Source organism: Bidens hawaiensis, unplaced genomic scaffold (assembly GCF_021521415.1).
Source record: "Bidens hawaiensis isolate Kalapana, Puna unplaced genomic scaffold, B.hawaiensis_p1.1 tig00026422_1, whole genome shotgun sequence".
Taxonomy (NCBI): Eukaryota; Viridiplantae; Streptophyta; class Magnoliopsida; order Asterales; family Asteraceae; genus Bidens; species Bidens hawaiensis.
This window is the reverse complement of record NW_027505071.1, coordinates 32677-52280: the sequence shown is the minus strand read 5'-3', so window position 1 is coordinate 52280 and position 19604 is coordinate 32677. Positions and strand designations below refer to the sequence as shown.

Here is a 19604-nt window from a genome sequence, read left to right as displayed (position 1 = left end):
ATGAACAAACGTAAATGAACAAAAACGAACATAAACGAACACACTTAAATTAACACAAACGAACAAATATAAAACATTATTAATGATTCATCCAAAAATATGTTTAAAAGTACATGAATCACCCAGCATAGAATTTATTACTAACAGTCTCATTCATCAAATATACAGCAAGTATAAATTGATAACAAATCTACATGTATACAACATTTCCAACATAGCCATCATCATTATACAAGTACACAGCTAGTGAATACAAACAACAGGTTTAACAAAAGCAAAAAAAAAATAAATAAATAAATAAAAATCAGGTATTACTGTGTGTGGTAAGCAACAGTGGTTTAGCCCTAACTTAATGCAGAAAAATATCGGATATCAGTCAAGAACCGATATTTGATGTATATAAATATCGAATATCATGCAGAATTTATATGTATATAGCAATTAACACTAATAATAATAATAATTCAGTATACTCTCCTACCATTAACAAATTAACCTTTTGCAACTTACAGAACACTAACAATTGTAGCAAGTAGGAACTGATTAAGACTTAAAACACTAACATTAAACTCTAAAAGTTGACAATCTATTTATTTATTTTTTTTAAAGGCCAAATTTTGTTTAAAAAAAATCAAATAGGACCTCATGCAAGTAGCAAGAAGCCTAAAGTACAACGAACGAACCTAGAAAATCAACCTAAAAGTTGACAATTAAGACTTAAAGAACTAATAATGTGAAAATCGGTGATATATCAGTCAATATCGTCGATAGGAGATATTATTGGTACTGATATTTTGATTGATGTTCTGCTAGAGGTCCGATAACCACTGTAGCACCGATAACGACTGCATAGACTAGCCCTAATCGAAACGAGGACGGATCAGAAGGGCGATAGGCAGCCGATGGCTATTAGGGTTTTCTAACAAATTCAAGTACTAACATTCTAATTTTGCTAACAGTAATAATATTAATAATAATAATAATAATAATCAAGTTCACCTGTTAACAAAAATTAATGTAATTCTAGGTTTCTAACAAACTAAAAGATTTAACAAATTCTAATTCTAACATAACAATTAACAAGAAAGCAAGTTGAAAGTGAGCAAAATATTAAACAGAATAAAGTAGATAGAGTAATTAATTAATTAATTGAATAAAAGTAAATAACAAACCTTGATTAATTAGCAGTTTGAGCGGCTGAGCAACGGTGGACGGCGGTGGTTCGTACGGTTGAGAATGAAACACCGGCGGATTGATTTGTGAAGGAGAGAAGTTTTAGGTTTTTATGATGTGGGCTTTATGGAGTTACGGCATGGGTAATTATTTTGCTTAAGGAGTTAACCGGTTTGGAACCCGTTTGTAATTTTCTCTCACAAATCCGGTTTCAAACCGGTTAACCGAAATCGGGCAAAAACTGGTCAAAACCATAAACGATCAGAACCCGAACCAAAACCGATCGTAACCTAGTCAAGAAACTGGTTTTCAACCCGAACCAAAAGCGATCATAAATCGGTTTTGACTTTTGTTGACCAAACGGAACCGGTTTCAACCCAAATCGGTTTTGAGTTTTAAGACGGTTTGTGCACCTCTAAGGTTGAGTTTGAGTTCGAGCCTAAATATACGTTTTGTTTGGTAAATGAGAATGGTTGAAAGGAATTAGATGGGATTTTTCTTTTGGGAAGTACAATGGAGAAAAGAAAAGTCCATTAGGTTTATTGGGATTGAGTGACGATCGATAAAAAGAAAGGAGGTCTCGGTCTTAACTTGTTGAGTGATATTAATCTATGCCTACTAGTAATATGGTGGTGGTGGTTTAAAACTAAACCGAAGTCTTTGGAGTAGGTGAGTCAAGTAAAAGGCTAATCTATTTGGTGGAAAGACGGAAATGGGTAGAATTGCAACATACATGGAGGTTCTTTAAAAAAGGAAGGTGATCGATGAAATCAAATGGTGTCCATTACATGAAAACCAAAGGGAATCAACTGAACATATTTTATTACCTCGCTATATTGCTTCGGTAATACGACAATTTGTAAGTGACTGGTGTGAAATTTCTAATGTATGTGTTTGAAGTGACATATATTCTCAAATGCCAGCTCATTATTGGAGTACAAAATTAAAAAAAAAACAAAAATAACCTAGTCTAAAGGTGCACAAATCGGGTTTTGCTAAGGTGTGGAATTGAGTTCGAATCCGACTATTATCTTTAATAACCATATCCTATGTATCGGGGTTCGAGTATGGTAAAAAATCGAATATTCTAAAACGAGTATTTGAATGCCCTATTTCCTTTGTATATATTGGTTTTTTATGTGGTTGTAAATGTTTAAGGTATTTTTACGGTACTTTTGCATATAGACAAGGCATTTGGAAAAATACATTTCTGGTCTTCGGATATTACCAAGTACAAACCCAGCCAGGTTTCAAATAAGAGTTTTGGTACTAAAACTAGGGGTGCAAATGAGTCGAGCCCGAGCTCGACTAGGCTCGAGCTCGGCTCGTTTCGAGCTCTATTTTCATGGCTCGAGCTCAGCTCATAAACAAATTTTCAAGCTTGTGCTGCTTGGCTCGTTACTATATATAAATTATTTTTTATATAATTAATTTTTATTTATTTCTATTATAATTTTATGTGTAAAATAATATATATTATTTAGTTATTTTTATTTATTTTTTCATAACATTATATATATTAATTAATAATTATTAAATATATATATATTAAAACAATTATATAAATGACATGCTCGTTTAGACTCGTGAGCCGGCTTGAGCTCGATAAGTGAAGCTCGGGCTCGTTTATTAAAGGAGCTCACTTTTAGGCTCGAGCTCGGGCCCGATTAAGCTCGACTCGATCAGGCACTTTAACAAACTAATCTCAAGTAGCTCGTGAGCAACTCGGCTCGTTTGAACCCCTAACTAAAACGCATACTATATCCGTACCGTACCTTACATGTTTGGATCGTAAAACCTCCGGGTTATTTTCTCGGGTTCGGGTTTGTTTTCACCTCTAATTCAGTCGGTGATATGTGCAACATGTTTTCGACTATAATAAAAGCCCTAAAACTGCAACTGCTGTTAACAAATTCAACAAATCAATTCAACCAACAAACCATTAATCATGTCAAACCCATCATCATCATCACCATCAACAACACCATTAAAGGACGCTATATACAAGCTTCAACTGCATCTACTAGACGGCATAACCTCCAAAACCCAATTAACCGCAGCCGGTTCATTACTATCCAAACCCGACTACCATGACGTCATCACCGAACGATCAATCGCTAAAACCTGTGGGTACCCACTTTGCACCAACCCGTTACCTTCACCCGAGCCTAAAACCAAAGGCCGGTACAGAATATCGTTAAAGGAGCATAAGGTTTACGATATGTTGGAGACGCACATGTACTGTTCGACGAAATGCCTGAGTGAAAGCCGGGCGTTCGCGGCGAGTTTGGTCGATGAAAGAGTTATGCAGTTTGATGGGGGGAAGGTTGAGAAGGTTATGAAGGTGTTTGATGAGAGTGGGATTAGTGGGGTTGGTGGGGTTAGTGAGTTTGGGTTCGGGAAGTTGTCGATTAAGGAGAACGGTGACCGGAGTGTGGTGGCGGTGGAGGAGTGGGTTGGGCCGTCGGATGCGGTTGAGGGGTATGTCCCGCGGGCGTCTTTGAAGAATAATAAATCAGGTACATTTGATAGACATTGAATTTATATATTGATAGATGATATATCCCGTAAGTCATGAGCCAAACAAACTATTGAACAACAAAAATGTAATAGAAAGTAGATAGAAAGCTATGATTCCGATAACGAATTGTATTAGAATAGAATGATTACATAGTTTTTTTTCCAAGCAAGCCACACCGCCACTTGATGAAGAACCCGTAGCTTTTGATGAGCACATGCTAGTTTCGCCAAAAATTGATCCCGTAAGTTATGATTTCGGATATAACAGATAGGAGATAGGAGAAAGATAGCTATGATTCTGATAGCGACTTGTATTAAAATAGAATGATTACATAAGTTGGGTGAGCGACTGAGCTCTACCGGGGTGGTGGCTCATACATATTGACCGAGAAAGTTTCGTATTTATTGCCCCTTGAGCCTTTTTCCTCCAAGCAAGCCACCACTTGATGAAGAACCCGTAACTTTTACAAAACACATGCTAGTTTCACAAAAAAATGATCCGGTGAGTTAGAATTGCAGATATAATAGAAAGTAGATAGAAAGCTATGATTCCGATAACAACTTGTATTAGAATAGAATGATTACATATGTTTAGGGTGTGGTGGCTCACACATATTAACCGACAAAGTTTCCTATTTATTGCCCCTTGAGTTTTTTTTTCTCCAAGCAAGCCACCACTTGATGAAGAACCTATAACTTTCGCAGAGCACAAGTTAGTTTCGCGAAGGAAAACTAATTCTTAATCACACTTTTGCATATAGGCTTGTGAATATTCGTAGTATTATGTGAAGTTTCGCGGGCTTTTCAATCTGACTTTCGCATTTTATCATGTTGGAAGTTTCGCAGAAGCTTCTTGCGAAACTTCCTTTATCTTTGCAAAACTTCATCCAAAACATATATTTTTTAACCGCATAATCTTCTATCTGTTAGGAACAAAGCGGCGCGCGGAAGCGAAACAGCACACACATGCACAACGATAAACACACATAAACGAAAATATAAACGACACAAGAATTTAACGTGGTTCGGTCCCCGCGAGGGGACCTACGTCCACGGGCTGCAACTAGGTTTTCTTATTAGCTCAGAACCAAGATTACAATTACATGATGGGATATATATAATAAACAAGATTAGGGTTAAACATAATTAGGAGCCAAAACCGGGCCTTCTAATAAAACCGGCCCAAAGGCCTTCATAACCCAACAATCTCCCACTTGAAGGCCTTGCGATAAATTCCAGCCTGCCATCCAAGTAAATATAACAATCTCATTCATCCAGTAACTCTAGTAATCTTCAGTAATAGAAATCAACCAAGCCTCCAGTTCCAAGAACAAGCTAAAATTTCTACCAATCCACACCAGTTGCAGCGCCCCTTCCCATCAGTTACCTGAAAGGCCCATTGAAGCTCCCGAGAGCTCCAATCCGGTCATCACAGACCCAGCCATGACAAAACCCGCCAATGGCTCATCCTCAATCTTAACCGGCCCTCACTTACTCACACTACCGGCTCCAAAGACTTCCAGAGGATAATCACTCTCCAAAAATCAGCAGACTATACCAGGAGAGATTTTCACATTCGGATTTCCCAGTCTTCCGAACTCAACGTCCCTTTGGAAACAAACCTAGAACACACCGCGTGCTCCCACTGTTACCAAAACCCCGAACATGTTCAGACCTCCGAATACGCTCAAGCTAACATCACTGTGGCTCCAGGCTTCATGTCTGCAAACTGAAACCCCTTAGCTCTACCCGATTCAGCGAGCCAAGACCTTATAACTCGGAAGTTGGTTCACTTCTTCCGACGATACAGAGACCGTATCTTCCAAAAGTCTTTAACTAAAAGATTCAACAAATGCTTCATTGAAGTGAGTAACAAGAAATAAAGCAAACTAGAATCTTGAACCCAAGAGTCTTCACCGCCTTCACTGAGTCTCAATGCATCAACCCCAGATACATTCTCAAAAGCAGAATTCCAAACCTTTCGACATCGACTCTTAAAATGTCTCACCTCTACGCAACCTACCAAGTCGACTATGCCCAGCTCCCACTGTTCCTGTTATCCCAACCCATGCCACACCAACACTCCATGAGATGAACCCCACTCGTACTATCCCGGCAAATAACTTTACCCAACACGAGATTATGAACCTCTCAAATGGTGTACCACTGATCACCACCAAACAAGATATAACTTCACAATTCCAAACGAACAAGAAGTAATAATCACAGTTTCGAACCAGCTAACAGGCAAACAGCTATAACAACAGTAGAACTTTCATGAAATCAAGCGGTACCAAGGGTTCTATGACCGTACACACGATCAGTTAACTCAAACCCTAACCGAAAGATCATCCAAACGAGCAATAGTTTACATGACTTGCCACTAACCTCATTTTTTTTTTTTTTCACTTATGCCGTCACCAGCACACCCGCTGGTTCCATTTTCTCCAAGTTTATCCATCACCAGTACTATATCCAAGTTCACATGACAAACCAATCAACCAAAATCCAAACCGTCAAACATTCCGATCATAACCACCTCGTCTTCAGTTATAACAATAACAAACGAGAACAAATCGAAAACAGTGAACAGACACAACAAGGGCACGGGCCTAAACTTGACGATTGTTCAACAGAACACTGCCAAATAAACCGATTTGCTCTTGCAATAACCGATAAATCAACTAACTGTAAATAAACTATATAAAGTTACCTCAGACTAATCTCTTGCAAACAAATCTGAACCCGAACCTGAATGGTCTTCACAAAACCCGGTTCCCTGAAGCCGAGCAACCTCCAAAGAAAAACCCTAAAACCCGAAACACCCGACCCGGTGCTTCACCTGCAACGCCCGAGTGAAACCTGCAACTCCAAGAAGTCCAAAACAGGAATTCTAATTGCAAAATCACCCGGAAAACCGTCCCAAACAGCCCTGAAAAACAGCCCCGAACAGCCCTGTTAACCAGAAAAACGAAGATCTCTGACAATACTGTTCACCGCCGGAATCACTGTTCACGGTCGGAAACACTGTTCATGCCGGATACTGTTCACCGCGGCACTGTAGCGGCGGCACTGTAGCAGCCCTTCTCAAACCAGCCTCTTCTACCTTTTTTTTTTTTCGATCGATACCCGTGCAAAACCGTGTGTAAACAACGAGCCAAAGCTCTGATACCACTTGTTAGGAACAAAGCGGCGCGCGGAAGCGAAACAGCACACACATGCACAACGATAAACACACATAAACGAAAATATAAACGACACAAGAATTTAACGTGGTTCGGTCCCCGCGAGGGGACCTACGTCCACGGGCTGCAACTAGGTTTTCTTATTAGCTCAGAACCAAGATTACAATTACATGATGGGATATATATAATAAACAAGATTAGGGTTAAACATAATTAGGAGCCAAAACCGGGCCTTCTAATAAAACCGGCCCAAAGGCCTTCATAACCCAACACTATCAACTGCAAATCGATCTGGATTTTTTTGGTTATTTATAAGATGTGTATTTATACGATAAAGATCAAGTATTTGAGAAACTAGGAGAAAATAATACAAAGTGTAAAACTAGAGTTTTGATGTGTATCTATGAGATAAATATTAAGAATTTGTGAAATTAGTAATGGATACAAAATGTATAACTAGAGTTTTGGCAGTTTAATTCCACTTGAATTGTTGATTTGTTTTCAATGGGGAGAGTTGGTTTAGTAAACAAGCTGAGCCGCTCGCTCTAATAAAGCTCGTTTAGTTATCGAGCCCAAGCTTGAGCCTTGTATGGGAAAATTGTTTAGGTTTGTCGAGTCTTAACGAGCCTAGTGTACTTTTAAGTACTCCTAGTGTACTTTTAAGTACTAACTCTTTTAGACTTCTTTGTATTACTTTCTCACTGCATAGCCGAGATTTGGCTTGTTTTAGGTACTGCACACGAGCTCTAGCCAAGCTTAGGCTCGTTTAAGGTTTTTCTTAAAATATATAAAAAATAACTAAAATGTATATAACTTAATTACTAAATAATATACGAGCTGAGCCCTAGCCTGAGCTTGAAAGAACGATTCACAAGCCGAGTTGAGCTCTCGTAAGTCAAAATGAGCCGACTAGTCGGCTCAGCTCGTTTACACCCCTAGGTTTACCTCTTGAAATTAATCGTTTTTCTAGAGTTGTCTCTCAAATATAATCTTTGGTTCTCTCTATTCACATGATCTATTAAAAATAAACTAGGAAAAGAAACGAATCAAAATGAAAGTAATTTAATCAATACCGTAATCACCTTTACAATATGGAGGAATCATTACTCTGATGTCTTAAAGTTGTTAAAACACACTTATTGAAATGGCGTGTCGGTGTAGCAAATGTAAAAGTATTAAAATTGGTGTAAGATTGCATTTTTGTGGGGGTAAAAGTTGAACACAACCGACCCTTGTAAAGCTGTACTCTGCACCTTTCTACATTCCAAATCAGTATCGATTTTTATCTACCTTTACATTCATAAATAACAAAAGGTGTATTTTACAAACCTATTGATGTTGATTTTGTGGGTGTGTATTTAAGTGAAAGATGGGAAGTTGAAATGGGGCGGAAATGAAGAAGAAGGCTTGTTGAATTTCACGAGTTGCATAATTACACAAGAGGACAAGTATAGCAAGCCGTGTGGTCAAACAAAAGAGAACAACGCAAAAGATGGAAAATTAAAAAGGGATGGAAATGAAAAAGAAAGCTTGTTGAATTTCACGAGTTGCATAATTACACAAGAGGATGGGTATAGCAAGCCGCGTGGCCAAACAAAAGAGAACAAAAGACATACAAAGTTGAAGGTTGAAGAAGAGAGTAAAGTTGGGTTGAAATCTTGCATGAAATCAGAACCTAGTGCAGCTAGGAGAAATGTCACCTGGGCTGATGATGATAATAATAATAATCAAACACAAGTGTCCAAAAATGACAAGGAAATAGACAAAGTGGAGGAACAACTTGCAGTAGCTGAGGTCCGTGCTAAAGGCGAACCACAAAATGTTGCTGCTTCCAAGGGTGAGTTACCTGTTTATTAGATTGATTCTAGATTAGATTAGCGAGCGTGCTTTTTAGAGAAGGTTGCTCACTTTTTTTGTAACTATCGTTATTAATTGAGTTGATTTTTGAAATCCAGTTTTAGAAGCTGGTGCAGAGCCAGCTCAGTTGAAAGGGCCGAAGGTAACTGGCATTGTAGAGCCTGATTTTTTTAATTATGAGGATTCTTGGTTTGATACTACACCAGAGGAGTTTGTTGTGAATGTAAGTAAGCCATCATCTTTAGTTACACACGTTTATACCACTTGCATAGTAGCGAAGCTTGGACGAAAACACTTTTTTTTTCTTGTGGGTAAGCTTACACAATTAAGCAAAAAAAAAGGGGAGGCTGGGGACCCCCGGGTCTCCATTAAGCTTCGCCAGTGCTTGCCTTTGATACTTTTGGTTTCCTTGCACCTGATGCTGTGGTCAAGGGTGTAAACGAGCCCGAGCTCTGCTAGGCTCGAGCTCGGCTTGTTTTCACTTACGAGAGCTTGAGCTTCAGCTCGTTTTTTATCTAATAATTAATTATACATTTTTAATTAATTTTTATATATTTTGAGAAAAACCTTAAACGAGCTTAAGCACGGCTTCGAGCTTGTGTAGTACCTTAAACGAGCTGAAGCTCGGCTATGCAGTGTGAAATTAATACATACAAGTAAAAGGTGAAATTTGAAAATACACAAGGCTCGAAGAGCCTAAACAGGCTTCCCATACGAGGCTCAGGCTAGATAACTATACGTGCTTTATTTGAGGCTCGGGCTTGGCTTGTTTCAAGCTTTTAATCGATCCGAGCTCGAGTAGCTCGGTTTGTTATGGAGTTACTTTGTCAAGTCCAACGGGTTATGCATAGTAATGTTATGACCACAAGATCTATGAATGTAGTTTTTAAAAGACTTGAGTTTTGCTATCCGAAAGGACTAGTGCAACAGCTTGTTGCCCGTATGCCTTCTATTTCGATGTACACGAATTTAAAAGATCGTAAAGAAATAGTAACTCGATATATAAAAGAAGTGCTTGCTTGATATATATATATATATATATATATATATAGAGAGAGAGAGAGAGAGAGATTAATTTGTTTTTTGTTTTCAGCTTTCAACATTTGCAACAATGTTCATGTCATTGTTTGCATGGGTTTCTTCATCTACATTGGCATTTGTATACGGAGGTGAAGATAGTGATGATTATGCATCAATTAACGGAAGGGAGTATCCACAGAAGATTGTATTGAGTGATGGTCGGTCTTCTGAAATCAAGCAAACTCTGGCCGCTTGTCTTGCTCGTGCTTTGCCAGGACTCGTTCTCCATCTTAGACTTGCAACTCCACTTTCAACTATTGAATCTGGAATGGTTGGTTTCTCAATCCTTACTTTTTAAAATTTTTCGGTTTTTTAATATATTATAACGTATTCAAACAGGCATGCTTGTTGGAGACCATGTCGTTCGTTGACCCACTTCCTGCTCTCAGAATCAAACAATGGCATGTCTTTCTTCTCTTGTTTCTCGAGGCTCTTTCTGTGTCTCGGATCCCTGCCCTCGCCCCACACTTGACTGCTAACTTCTTCCACAAGGTTAATTCTCTCTTTATGCATATATATACACATACACACACATTTATGTATGTAGGGGAGGTATATAATAAAAAGCCATTTGACTTAAGAAAACTATAAACCCAAAAAAAATAATTTTTATTTTCTAATATGCTTTATATGTTACTAATCTTTACGGAAATATAAAAAAATTAATGCAGTAGAAATGACATATATGCAACATATATAAGGTAATCCATGTAACATATACGAAATAATACATTACGTCATATATGTTACATATGTGTAATTTTTTCAACATAAATGTTTTTATTTCTTTTAAATTTCCGTAAAGATTAGTAACACGTAAGATATATTAAAAAAAATTATTTTTTTAAAAAAACTTCTTACTACAAATGAGTAAATGGTTAAAGCAGGTGCTTGAAGACGGGCAAATAAGTAGAGAGGAATACGAGGTGTTGAAAGATTTGATACTTCCACTGGGACGATTCGCTATGCAGAGTGGAGCCTAAATCCACTATATCTATATTAATTCAATTTTGTTTATCAAACAACCTGGACTTTTTTTTTTCAATCAATAGAAAACTGGAATATCTATTTTATTAACTATTTGTAAACTGCATCTTCGGTTTCTACTTTTGGGATAGTCGGATAGATCTCTTGGCGTGTGCAGCCAGTCAATCTTTATATTCATCTTTGCAACCAAAACAAAACTTAGATCATATACCCATTTTGTTGGGTTATGAAGGCCTTTGGGCCGGTTTTATTAGGAGGCCCGGTTTTGGCTCCTAATTATGTTTAACCCTAATCTTGTTTATTATATATATCCCATCATGTAATTGTAATCTTTGGTTCTGAGCTAATAAGAAAACCTAGTTGCAGCCCGTGGACGTAGGTCCCCTCGCGGGGACCGAACCACGTTAAATTCTTGTGTCGTTTATATTTTCGTTTATGCGTGTTTATCGTTGTGCATGTGTGTGTTGTTTCGCTTCCGCGCGCAGCTTTGTTCCTAACAAGTGGCATCAGAGCTTTGGCTTGTTGGACACACGGTTCGTTGCACTGGTAACGATTTCGCAGAAGGTTTTGGTTCGAATCTGTTTTTTGGTGATTAGGGTTGGGTAGGTCCGTCACCGTGAATAACTCTTGGAGATCGCAGGGTTAATTTCTGGTTCGTGTTCATCAGTGATCGACAGTCAAGATTGGTGGCTGTCAGGCTGAGTTAGGGTTTGACTATTTATTATCAACCGTAAATTAGGGAACCGGGTTTTGTGAAGACCATTTAGGTTCGGGTTCAGATTTGTTTGCAAGAGATTAGTCTGAGGTAACTTTATATAGTTTATTTACAGTTAGTTGATTTATCGGTTATTGCAAGAGCAAATCGGTTTATTTGGCAGTGTTCTGTTGAACAATCGTCAAGTTTAGGCCCGTGCCCTTGTTGTGTCTGTTCACTGTTTTCGATTTGTTCTCGTTTGTTATTGTTATAACTGAAGACGAGGTGGTTATGATCGGAATGTTGACGGTTATGGATTTTGGTTGATTGGTTTGTCATGTGAACTTGGATATAGTACTGGTGATGGATAAACTTGGAGAAAATGGAACCAGCGGGTGTGCTGGTGACGGCATAAGTGAAAAAAAAATGAGGTTAGTGGCAAGTCATGTAAACTATTGCTCGTTTGGATGATCTTTCGGTTAGGGTTTGAGTTAACTGATCGTGTGTACGGTCATAGAACCCTTGGTACCGCTTGATTTCATGAAAGTTCTACTGTTGTTATAGCTGTTTGCCTGTTAGCTGGTTCGAAACTGTGATTATTACTTCTTGTTCGTTTGGAATTGTAAAGTTATATCTTGTTTGGTGGTGATCAGTGGTACACCATTTGAGAGGTTCAGGATCTCGTGTTGGGTAAAGTTATTTGCCGGGATAGTACGAGTGGGGTTCATCTCATGGAGTGTTGGTGTGGCATGGGTTGGGATAACAGAAACAGTGGGAGCTGGGCATAGTCGACTTGATAGGTTGCGTAGAGGTGAGACATTTTAAGAGTCGATGTCGAAAGGTTTGGAATTCTGCTTTTGAGAATGTATCTGAGGTTGATGCATTGGGACTCAGTGAAGGCGGTGACGACTCTTGGGTTCAAGATTATGGTATGCTTTATTTGTTACTCACTTCAATGAAGCATTGTTGAATCTTTTAATTAAAGACTTTTGGAAGATACGAGTTTTTTTTTGTATCGTCGGAAGAAGTGAACCAACTTCCGAGTTATAAGGTCTTGGCTCGCTGAATCGGGTAGAGCTAAGGGGTTTCAGTTTGCAGACATGAAGCCTAGAGCCACGAGGATGTCAGCTTGAGCGTAGTCGGAGGTCTGAACATGTTCGGGGTTTTGGCAACAGTGGGAGCACGCGGTGTGTTCTAGGTTCGTTTCCAAAGGGACGTTGGGTTCGGAGGACCAGGAATCCGAATGTGAAAATCTCTCCTGGTATAGTCTGCTGATTTGGAGAGTGTTTATCCTCTGGAAGTCTTTGAAGCCGGTTGGTGAGTAAGTGAGGGTCGGTTAAGATTGAGGATGAGTCATTGGCGAGTTTTGTCATGGCTGGGTCTGGGATGACCGGATTGGAGTTCTCGGGAGCTTCAATAGGCCTTTCAGGTAACTGATGAGAAGGGCGGATGCAACCAGGGTGTGGATTGGTAGAAATCTTAGTTTGTTCCTAGAGAACTGGAGGCTTGGAGAACTTCTTTTGTTGAAGTTTTAGCTTGTTCTTGGAACTGGAGGCTTGGTAGATTTCTATTACTGAAGATTACTAGAGTTACTGGATGAATGAGATTGTTATATTTACTTGGATGGCAGGCTGGAATTTATCGCAAGGCCTTCAAGTGGGAGATTGTTGGGTTATGAAGGCCTTTGGGCCGGTTTTATTAGGAGGCCCGGTTTTGGCTCCTAATTATGTTTAACCCTAATCTTGTTTATTATATATATCCCATCATGTAATTGTAATCTTTGGTTCTGAGCTAATAAGAAAACCTAGTTGCAGCCCGTGGACGTAGGTCCCCTCGCGGGGACCGAACCACGTTAAATTCTTGTGTCGTTTATATTTTCGTTTATGCGTGTTTATCGTTGTGCATGTGTGTGTTGTTTCGCTTCCGCGCGCCGCTTTGTTCCTAACACATTTTGTGCGGATAGGCTAAGAGGCTGTCGGTACTTAGATCATTTCTTAACCACTCGTTTATATATTTTCATTTAAATCGCTTAATGTTTATATTATAAATAACATTCATAAATAATGATTCAATATTGAAACTTGAATGGTTTTTTTTTGGTTAGGAAATATGCCTCGAGTGACTTAATTGTAACAATATCGAAAGTTCATGATTTTAATCAACCATAAATTTTGGGGTTAGGATATGTTTAGCATGTTAATTTCTCATAACTTTTGATTCACACAACAAAAAGTATAAAAATACAGCGCTAGAATAGAAGGAGGGCTTGAACCTCCGACCTTGTGGTTAACGGCCACACGCTCTAACCAACTGGGCTATTCCAGCACATATTTATAACCGTATTATAATAATACATATTCAGAATGAGGCTAGAGTGCTAGACAATGGGAAAGATTGATGTAAATTTTCTAGTTATGATGGAAAATTATATATCACTAGTTTTAGAAAAACATATCATTAATTTTTCATTAAGTGGATGACACAATTTATACAAGAATATTAGATTCAGTGCAAAATTTAATTTTACACTTTTATTCTAACTGCTCTTTGATGTCGTGTCTAAACTTTTTGACACGACATGGACAGCTAAACCTTTTTATGGCCTGAAGTGAATTCTAAAATTGGGCCCTTTTATGATAAATGTTAAATTTTAGTATTTTGATGTTAAATTACATCAAATTAATAACTAACCCGATAGTAAATGTGTGTAACGAACATAATTTTGTTTAATGTAATAAACTAGAGAAAAAACGGATGTTGTGAGCAATAAACTGCCACGAAGTGTATACAATCACCCTAAAAGATTGCTATTATATTTTCAAAATACATACAGAAAATAAAATCTAAAGTTCATTACATTAATGGACAAACCTAGCAAGACGTTACCTTTTGTTAGTTAATTGATTGTTTGCAAGTTAGAAGCATCTAATTAAAAAAACTTGACCATGTAAACATTCCATTTTCTTTCACTTGTACTTACAGTTTTTTTCAAATCATACCTTTTACTAATTTTACAAACATATTATATTTTTTTTATAAATTCTTAAAAAATGGTCACAGCTTAAATGATATTACAAGGAAAAACAAAAATAAAAAACTGGGAAGCTAAAAGGAAAAAAAAGAATAATAAAAAACAATAAATATGAAAACGGGTCCACACGACCATCCTTCCCCGTCCACGGCCATCCCTCCCACAATACGTCTACGACTCTCGTTCATCATCAACTAACATGTGATCGTTGTCCTATTGCGAGTGTCTTCAAATAATTCTTGAACAAATTATGTGTCTATACATTATATATATATATATAAAACAAACATTTGGCTCACTCACATTTTTAACTATTCATTAAAAGTTTCACATGACTTTCAACGAATTACTTTTGGTCCCTAAACTTTCATTACAAACTTTGTTTATATATTTTTTGGCCCCTAGATTTAAGTTTGACATATTTACTTTTTTCATCTCAACTTTGATAATGGAATTTTTGTCACAAGAACTTACCATAACGAGTTGAAACAATACCGATATCCCACCATGTACCTGCTGCAACGCGCATTAGATTTCAGACATGCAATGCATTTAACATGCTCCGCCGTAACGCGCGGGTAAATAGACTTGTTATACTTGATGAAGCAAGTTTATCAACAGTTCCCTTAAAGGTTAAAACCACCTTTTCAACAATCCTTGACCACTTCACTAAATAATGCAATCATTTTGGATTCTGTCTCCACAATATCTTTATGATACTCATCAATGACACCAACCAAGTAACCAACTTTTAACAGATTTTTTAAGTCAAGATTTTGACATTTGCCCTCTCATAAAGGGCAATTTTATCCATTAAAGGTCTTTATCCAATGTCACAATCAAACACACATAATATGCATTTTCTTTACATACAAAATAAAAATAAATAAATAAATAAATAACTATTAACCTTATAATATAGCAGTATGTACATTTAGAAGGAGAAAATAACAAACTGACACACAATATTAAATTAAATAAATTTTAATTAAATCAGAAATAAGGTCAATTCCTTCAAATGATTGCTAAAAGCTGAAATATCAATTTGCATATCTGAATATACACGCGCGATTACTTCATTTCAGTCATCGGCTTTAGTTGCATCAGAAATCCAATCAGATGCAGCCTGTTCGATGTCGGGTTCAATCAGATGAGAAACAGATATTGGAGTAACAGATACCTGTTTCAAAATAAAAACATTATTAATGTTGAAGATAATAATAAATCGAATGCAATATCCGCCAATACAGTTATCCGACAAGGGTCCTTTTCGACTTTAAAAATCAAATTCAATATCTTTTTCGAATTCAAGATACAAATATGAATAACATATCTAAAAATGATCTCTATTTGTATCAAGCATAAACTAATGCATGTAAGAACTAGGATAGGAGTCTGGTATACTTACAAATCCGTTTTCAAGGGCTCGGAAACCAAGATTCTCATCCGTGTCTTCTTGGTTACTGTCTTGAAACTGAATCACAATTATACAAACTTTTATGTCCATAATATTTACAACACTAACAGGGTTGCGTTTTATCACAAAAGGGTAAACTGTAAAGCATAGTTAAAATTTGTAAGGAGAGTGTTGATGGGTCAACCTGGTCCGTTTACCTACCTCGAGTCTGAAGTATTTGACTTTCCTGTTAGGGTCAACTTTCCCAGATACCCCAACCGATTCAACAACCTCCAAGTTTTTCTTTTGTGAGTTTAAGCGCCGTTGTGCAGCCTAATACATAGAACAGAACAAAACACCAAAACAAAATATGCAAAGTTATTTTTCTAATGTATAAAGATACGTAAAAAGTTTTATAAGAAATATTTACTGCTGCAGATGCATCTCGACCGAGCTGTGCAAATTGCAAACCCATGCCTGGTTGATTTCCATAACGGGCTGCTGAAGGGTTCCTGTTGGCTGAAATTGCTTGCCAAAATGGTTTGGACCTCGATAAACTCTGCTTGGTCAACTTGAATCCCTGCAAACATGACACGTCACAAATAACGAGTGTACACGTTTTTATAAATAAATAGCCCGCGTGTAATTATAATAGAAATTTAGAACCCATTTACAAAAATAATGGTTGCACTACCATAGCAAATATATTTTCATAGTATGTACTACATTAATAAATTTCCGATCATTAATAAATCAAAAAGCAGGGTATGCTTATCAAAAATCCAAAAAGAGAAGCATGAAACAAACAAATGCTACAAATTCATAAAATTTACATATTTTTGGGCACATTCATACTTAAAAATGTGTATATTTGTCAATTTATGTTATAATTATAAGCATGTGTAGCTTTGTGAACTTATGTGACAGAAAGTATGCATTTGTGAATTTATGTGAAAAAATGTGTCATCTAGTTCAAAATGAAACTAACCTTGTTCTCTGTAGGCGATGTAGGAACGGTTATATGTAATGAAAAACTTTTAGAGAAAACTCCTTTTTCAGCATCTCTAATGGTGGCTTTTATTACAGGCAAACAAACCGAAACCGCATCCTTAAAATGACTTTCTTCACTTTCACCCTTTTTCCTGAAAATAATAATAAACATTGGTTCAACCTGTTATTGTATAAGCTAGTAATAATAGTTATATATAATATAGAAGTACATGAAAAAAAATAAAGCAAAAAATGAGCCTTAATTACCAGTTTAGGGAGATTGATAATGATGGTATTCCACTAATTAAGGCTTGTATAGTAGCACCTACAGCACTCGACGAAAACCTGTAAATTTATGCAACATTGAATAACTGAATATTAATAATTTAAATAACAGTTTGATCACTGATAAATAAGTCAACCACTTACATATCACTACCACAACTTGGACCCTTGTTTACTCCAACAATGACCTGTTTAAAAATGAATCAAAATCAACCAAAATCATGACGATTGTTGGCACCAAATAATTTAAAAGGAAATTATACCAATAGAGGCTTTGACCATGCAAATAATGCCCCTGATAATGCTAATGACACACAATCCACAGGTGTACCTAAATAAAATAACTGGTTATGTAAACATATAATTGTTGCATTCAAATTTAAAAAATATAACAAAGAAAATTAGCATACCAGTAACCTCATATGCAGTTGCACCTTTGATTTCAGCAGAGGTTACCGAAATCGATTCTTGGTACGTAAACGAATGGCCAGAAAATGATTTATCCCTGAAAAACCAACACAAATTATCACCAAATCTTCAATATATCACTATGAAACCAAAAAGACCGATCCAAAACCGAAAAAACCAAAATGAAGTTATAGATTTTCATTTTTTATTTTAAGAATTTATTAAATATGTAACTCAAATATTCTAGCTCAAGTGTATAATAATCAATTAGTTATTAATTAAAAAAAATATATGATTTAGGCCCAAATTCATTACTCTAGACTAATTTTTTTTTCGGCCCAAAATTTTCTAGCTAAAATGGAAAAACAAAAAAAAACAAACCCAGACAAAAAACGAACCGCTTTAAAAAATTCAAGAAGCAAAGTTGGTTCAAATTTAGTCCAAAACGACCCAAACCGAAACTAACAGTTTACAAAAAATTATAAACCAAAGTTTCGGTTTTTCGTTTGGTTTTAGCCCAAAACTATCCGAAACCGAACCTAAACCAAAAAACCGAAACATAACCTTATAAAAAACAAAATTCAAAAACCAAAGTTTCGGTTTTTAGTTTGGTTTTAGCCCAAAACTAACCGAAACCGAACCTAAACCAAAAAACCAAAACATAACCTTTTAAAAAACAAAATTCAAAAACCGAAGTTTCGGTTTTAGTCCAAAACCAACCCAGACCGAACCGAATCGTGCACGCCTCTAACTTTGATTGTAGAAAACCAGATTACATAAATACTTATCCGATATTCAATTTCAAATATTTGGAAAAGTCATTAAAAAATATTTAAAACCTTTAACAAACAAAGGTAAACAAAACAAACAAACATTAACGAACATAAACAAACACATCATCGAGCATTCACAAACACAATTGAACAAACATGGACTCAGCCAGGGGTGCAAACGAGCTGCGCCAGCTCGTTTTGAACTCTATTTTTAAAGCTCGGCTCGGGCTCAGCTACTATTTATTAATTAAATTTTATATATATTTTTTCAATTATAATTTTATGTATAAAATAATATATGTTATTTAGTTATTTTTTATAACATTATATATATATTAATTAATAGTTATTAAATATAAATATTAAAAATTAAAAATTATATGATTGTCAGGCTCGTTTCTCGATAAGTGAAGCTCGGGCTCGGGCTCATTTATTAAACAAGATTACTTTTAGCCTTGAGCTCAGACTCGTGCCTGATTCAGCTCGGCTCAATCAAGCTTTTTCACAAGCCGATCTCGAGCTCACCCCTAGCCTCACCTCAGCCCATGTCCATTCATTTAGTTAATCAAACGAAATTCCTTCTTCATGTTTATATATTCATTTACTAAACCAACGAACACAAACAAACACAAACATATTCATTTTTTAATTTTTTAAATACTCGAACATGATTCGTGTTCATTTTCGTTTAAAGTTAAATAAACAAACACGAACATGGCCTTGTTTGGCTCGTTTAAAGCCCTAATTTCATAACATAATATATATTTGGATATATATACTTACAATTGAGGCGCACAGACGCTAATATTATAAAGACCTTCATTAACCAATGCTTCAACAAGCGCCGTAAGCCCAGGCGAATCAACGCCTTCAGTATTCGTAACAAATATCAAAGGCTTCGAAGGATCATATTCTTCTACCGTAGAAGCAGCAGATGATTCATCATCCTCCTTTTTATTATTATTATCGTCTTCAGGTGGATTATTATTATTACCACCACCTTTCTTCTTCAACACGTCTTGTAGATTCGAAACCAAACCTGCAGGCAACTTCATACCAGGTGACGTCATTGATGAGGAGTTTGAAAATTGGATTTGGTAAATGAAATGAAACCCTAGAAAGAGATGAAGAAGAAAGGTATATTATTATTATTATTGATTGATAGAGCGATTAAAACGGTGAGTGTGTGTGTGTATAAAAATATATAAATATATATATATATATA

At 36.5% G+C, this 19604-nt stretch overlaps 2 protein-coding genes across 2 annotated transcripts; one reads left to right on the top strand and one right to left on the bottom strand.

The window, feature by feature from the left end:
• The first annotated feature begins 3102 nt into the window (after positions 1 to 3102).
• Positions 3103 to 10981, top strand: LOC143610469 (putative RNA polymerase II subunit B1 CTD phosphatase RPAP2 homolog). Its single transcript, XM_077084944.1, has 6 exons — positions 3103 to 3692; positions 8242 to 8715; positions 8834 to 8958; positions 9829 to 10086; positions 10155 to 10307; positions 10703 to 10981. The coding sequence occupies exons 1-6, from the start codon at positions 3122 to 3124 to the stop codon at positions 10796 to 10798; spliced, it is 1677 nt and encodes a 558-aa protein (XP_076941059.1). The 5' UTR covers positions 3103 to 3121; the 3' UTR covers positions 10799 to 10981.
• A 4467-nt stretch (positions 10982 to 15448) lies between these two features.
• On the bottom strand, positions 15449 to 19575 carry LOC143610463 (uncharacterized). The gene is made up of 10 exons (XM_077084940.1): positions 19163 to 19575; positions 17609 to 17703; positions 17462 to 17529; positions 17343 to 17386; positions 17181 to 17258; positions 16912 to 17065; positions 16354 to 16503; positions 16146 to 16256; positions 15936 to 16001; positions 15449 to 15707 (listed from the first exon to the last, which is right to left on the bottom strand). Exons 1-10 carry the CDS (start codon positions 19447 to 19449, stop codon positions 15609 to 15611), a joined length of 1152 nt encoding a protein of 383 aa, XP_076941055.1. The 5' UTR covers positions 19450 to 19575; the 3' UTR covers positions 15449 to 15608.
• Positions 19576 to 19604: the final 29 nt, after the last annotated feature.

Coding starts and splice junctions, on each gene's coding strand:
- LOC143610463 (XM_077084940.1), bottom strand. CDS start 19,449: ATGACGTCACCTGGTATGAAGTTGCCTGCAGGTTTGGTTTCGAATCTA. Junction 17,259..17,342: donor CCAAGTTGTGGTAGTGATAT/GTAAGTGGTTGA, acceptor ATAAATTTACAG/GTTTTCGTCGAGTGCTGTAG. Junction 15,708..15,935: donor GAGCCCTTGAAAACGGATTT/GTAAGTATACCA, acceptor ATTTTGAAACAG/GTATCTGTTACTCCAATATC.
- LOC143610469 (XM_077084944.1), top strand. CDS start 3,122: ATGTCAAACCCATCATCATCATCACCATCAACAACACCATTAAAGGAC. Junction 8,959..9,828: donor CAGAGGAGTTTGTTGTGAAT/GTAAGTAAGCCA, acceptor TTTTGTTTTCAG/CTTTCAACATTTGCAACAAT. Junction 10,087..10,154: donor CAACTATTGAATCTGGAATG/GTTGGTTTCTCA, acceptor GTATTCAAACAG/GCATGCTTGTTGGAGACCAT.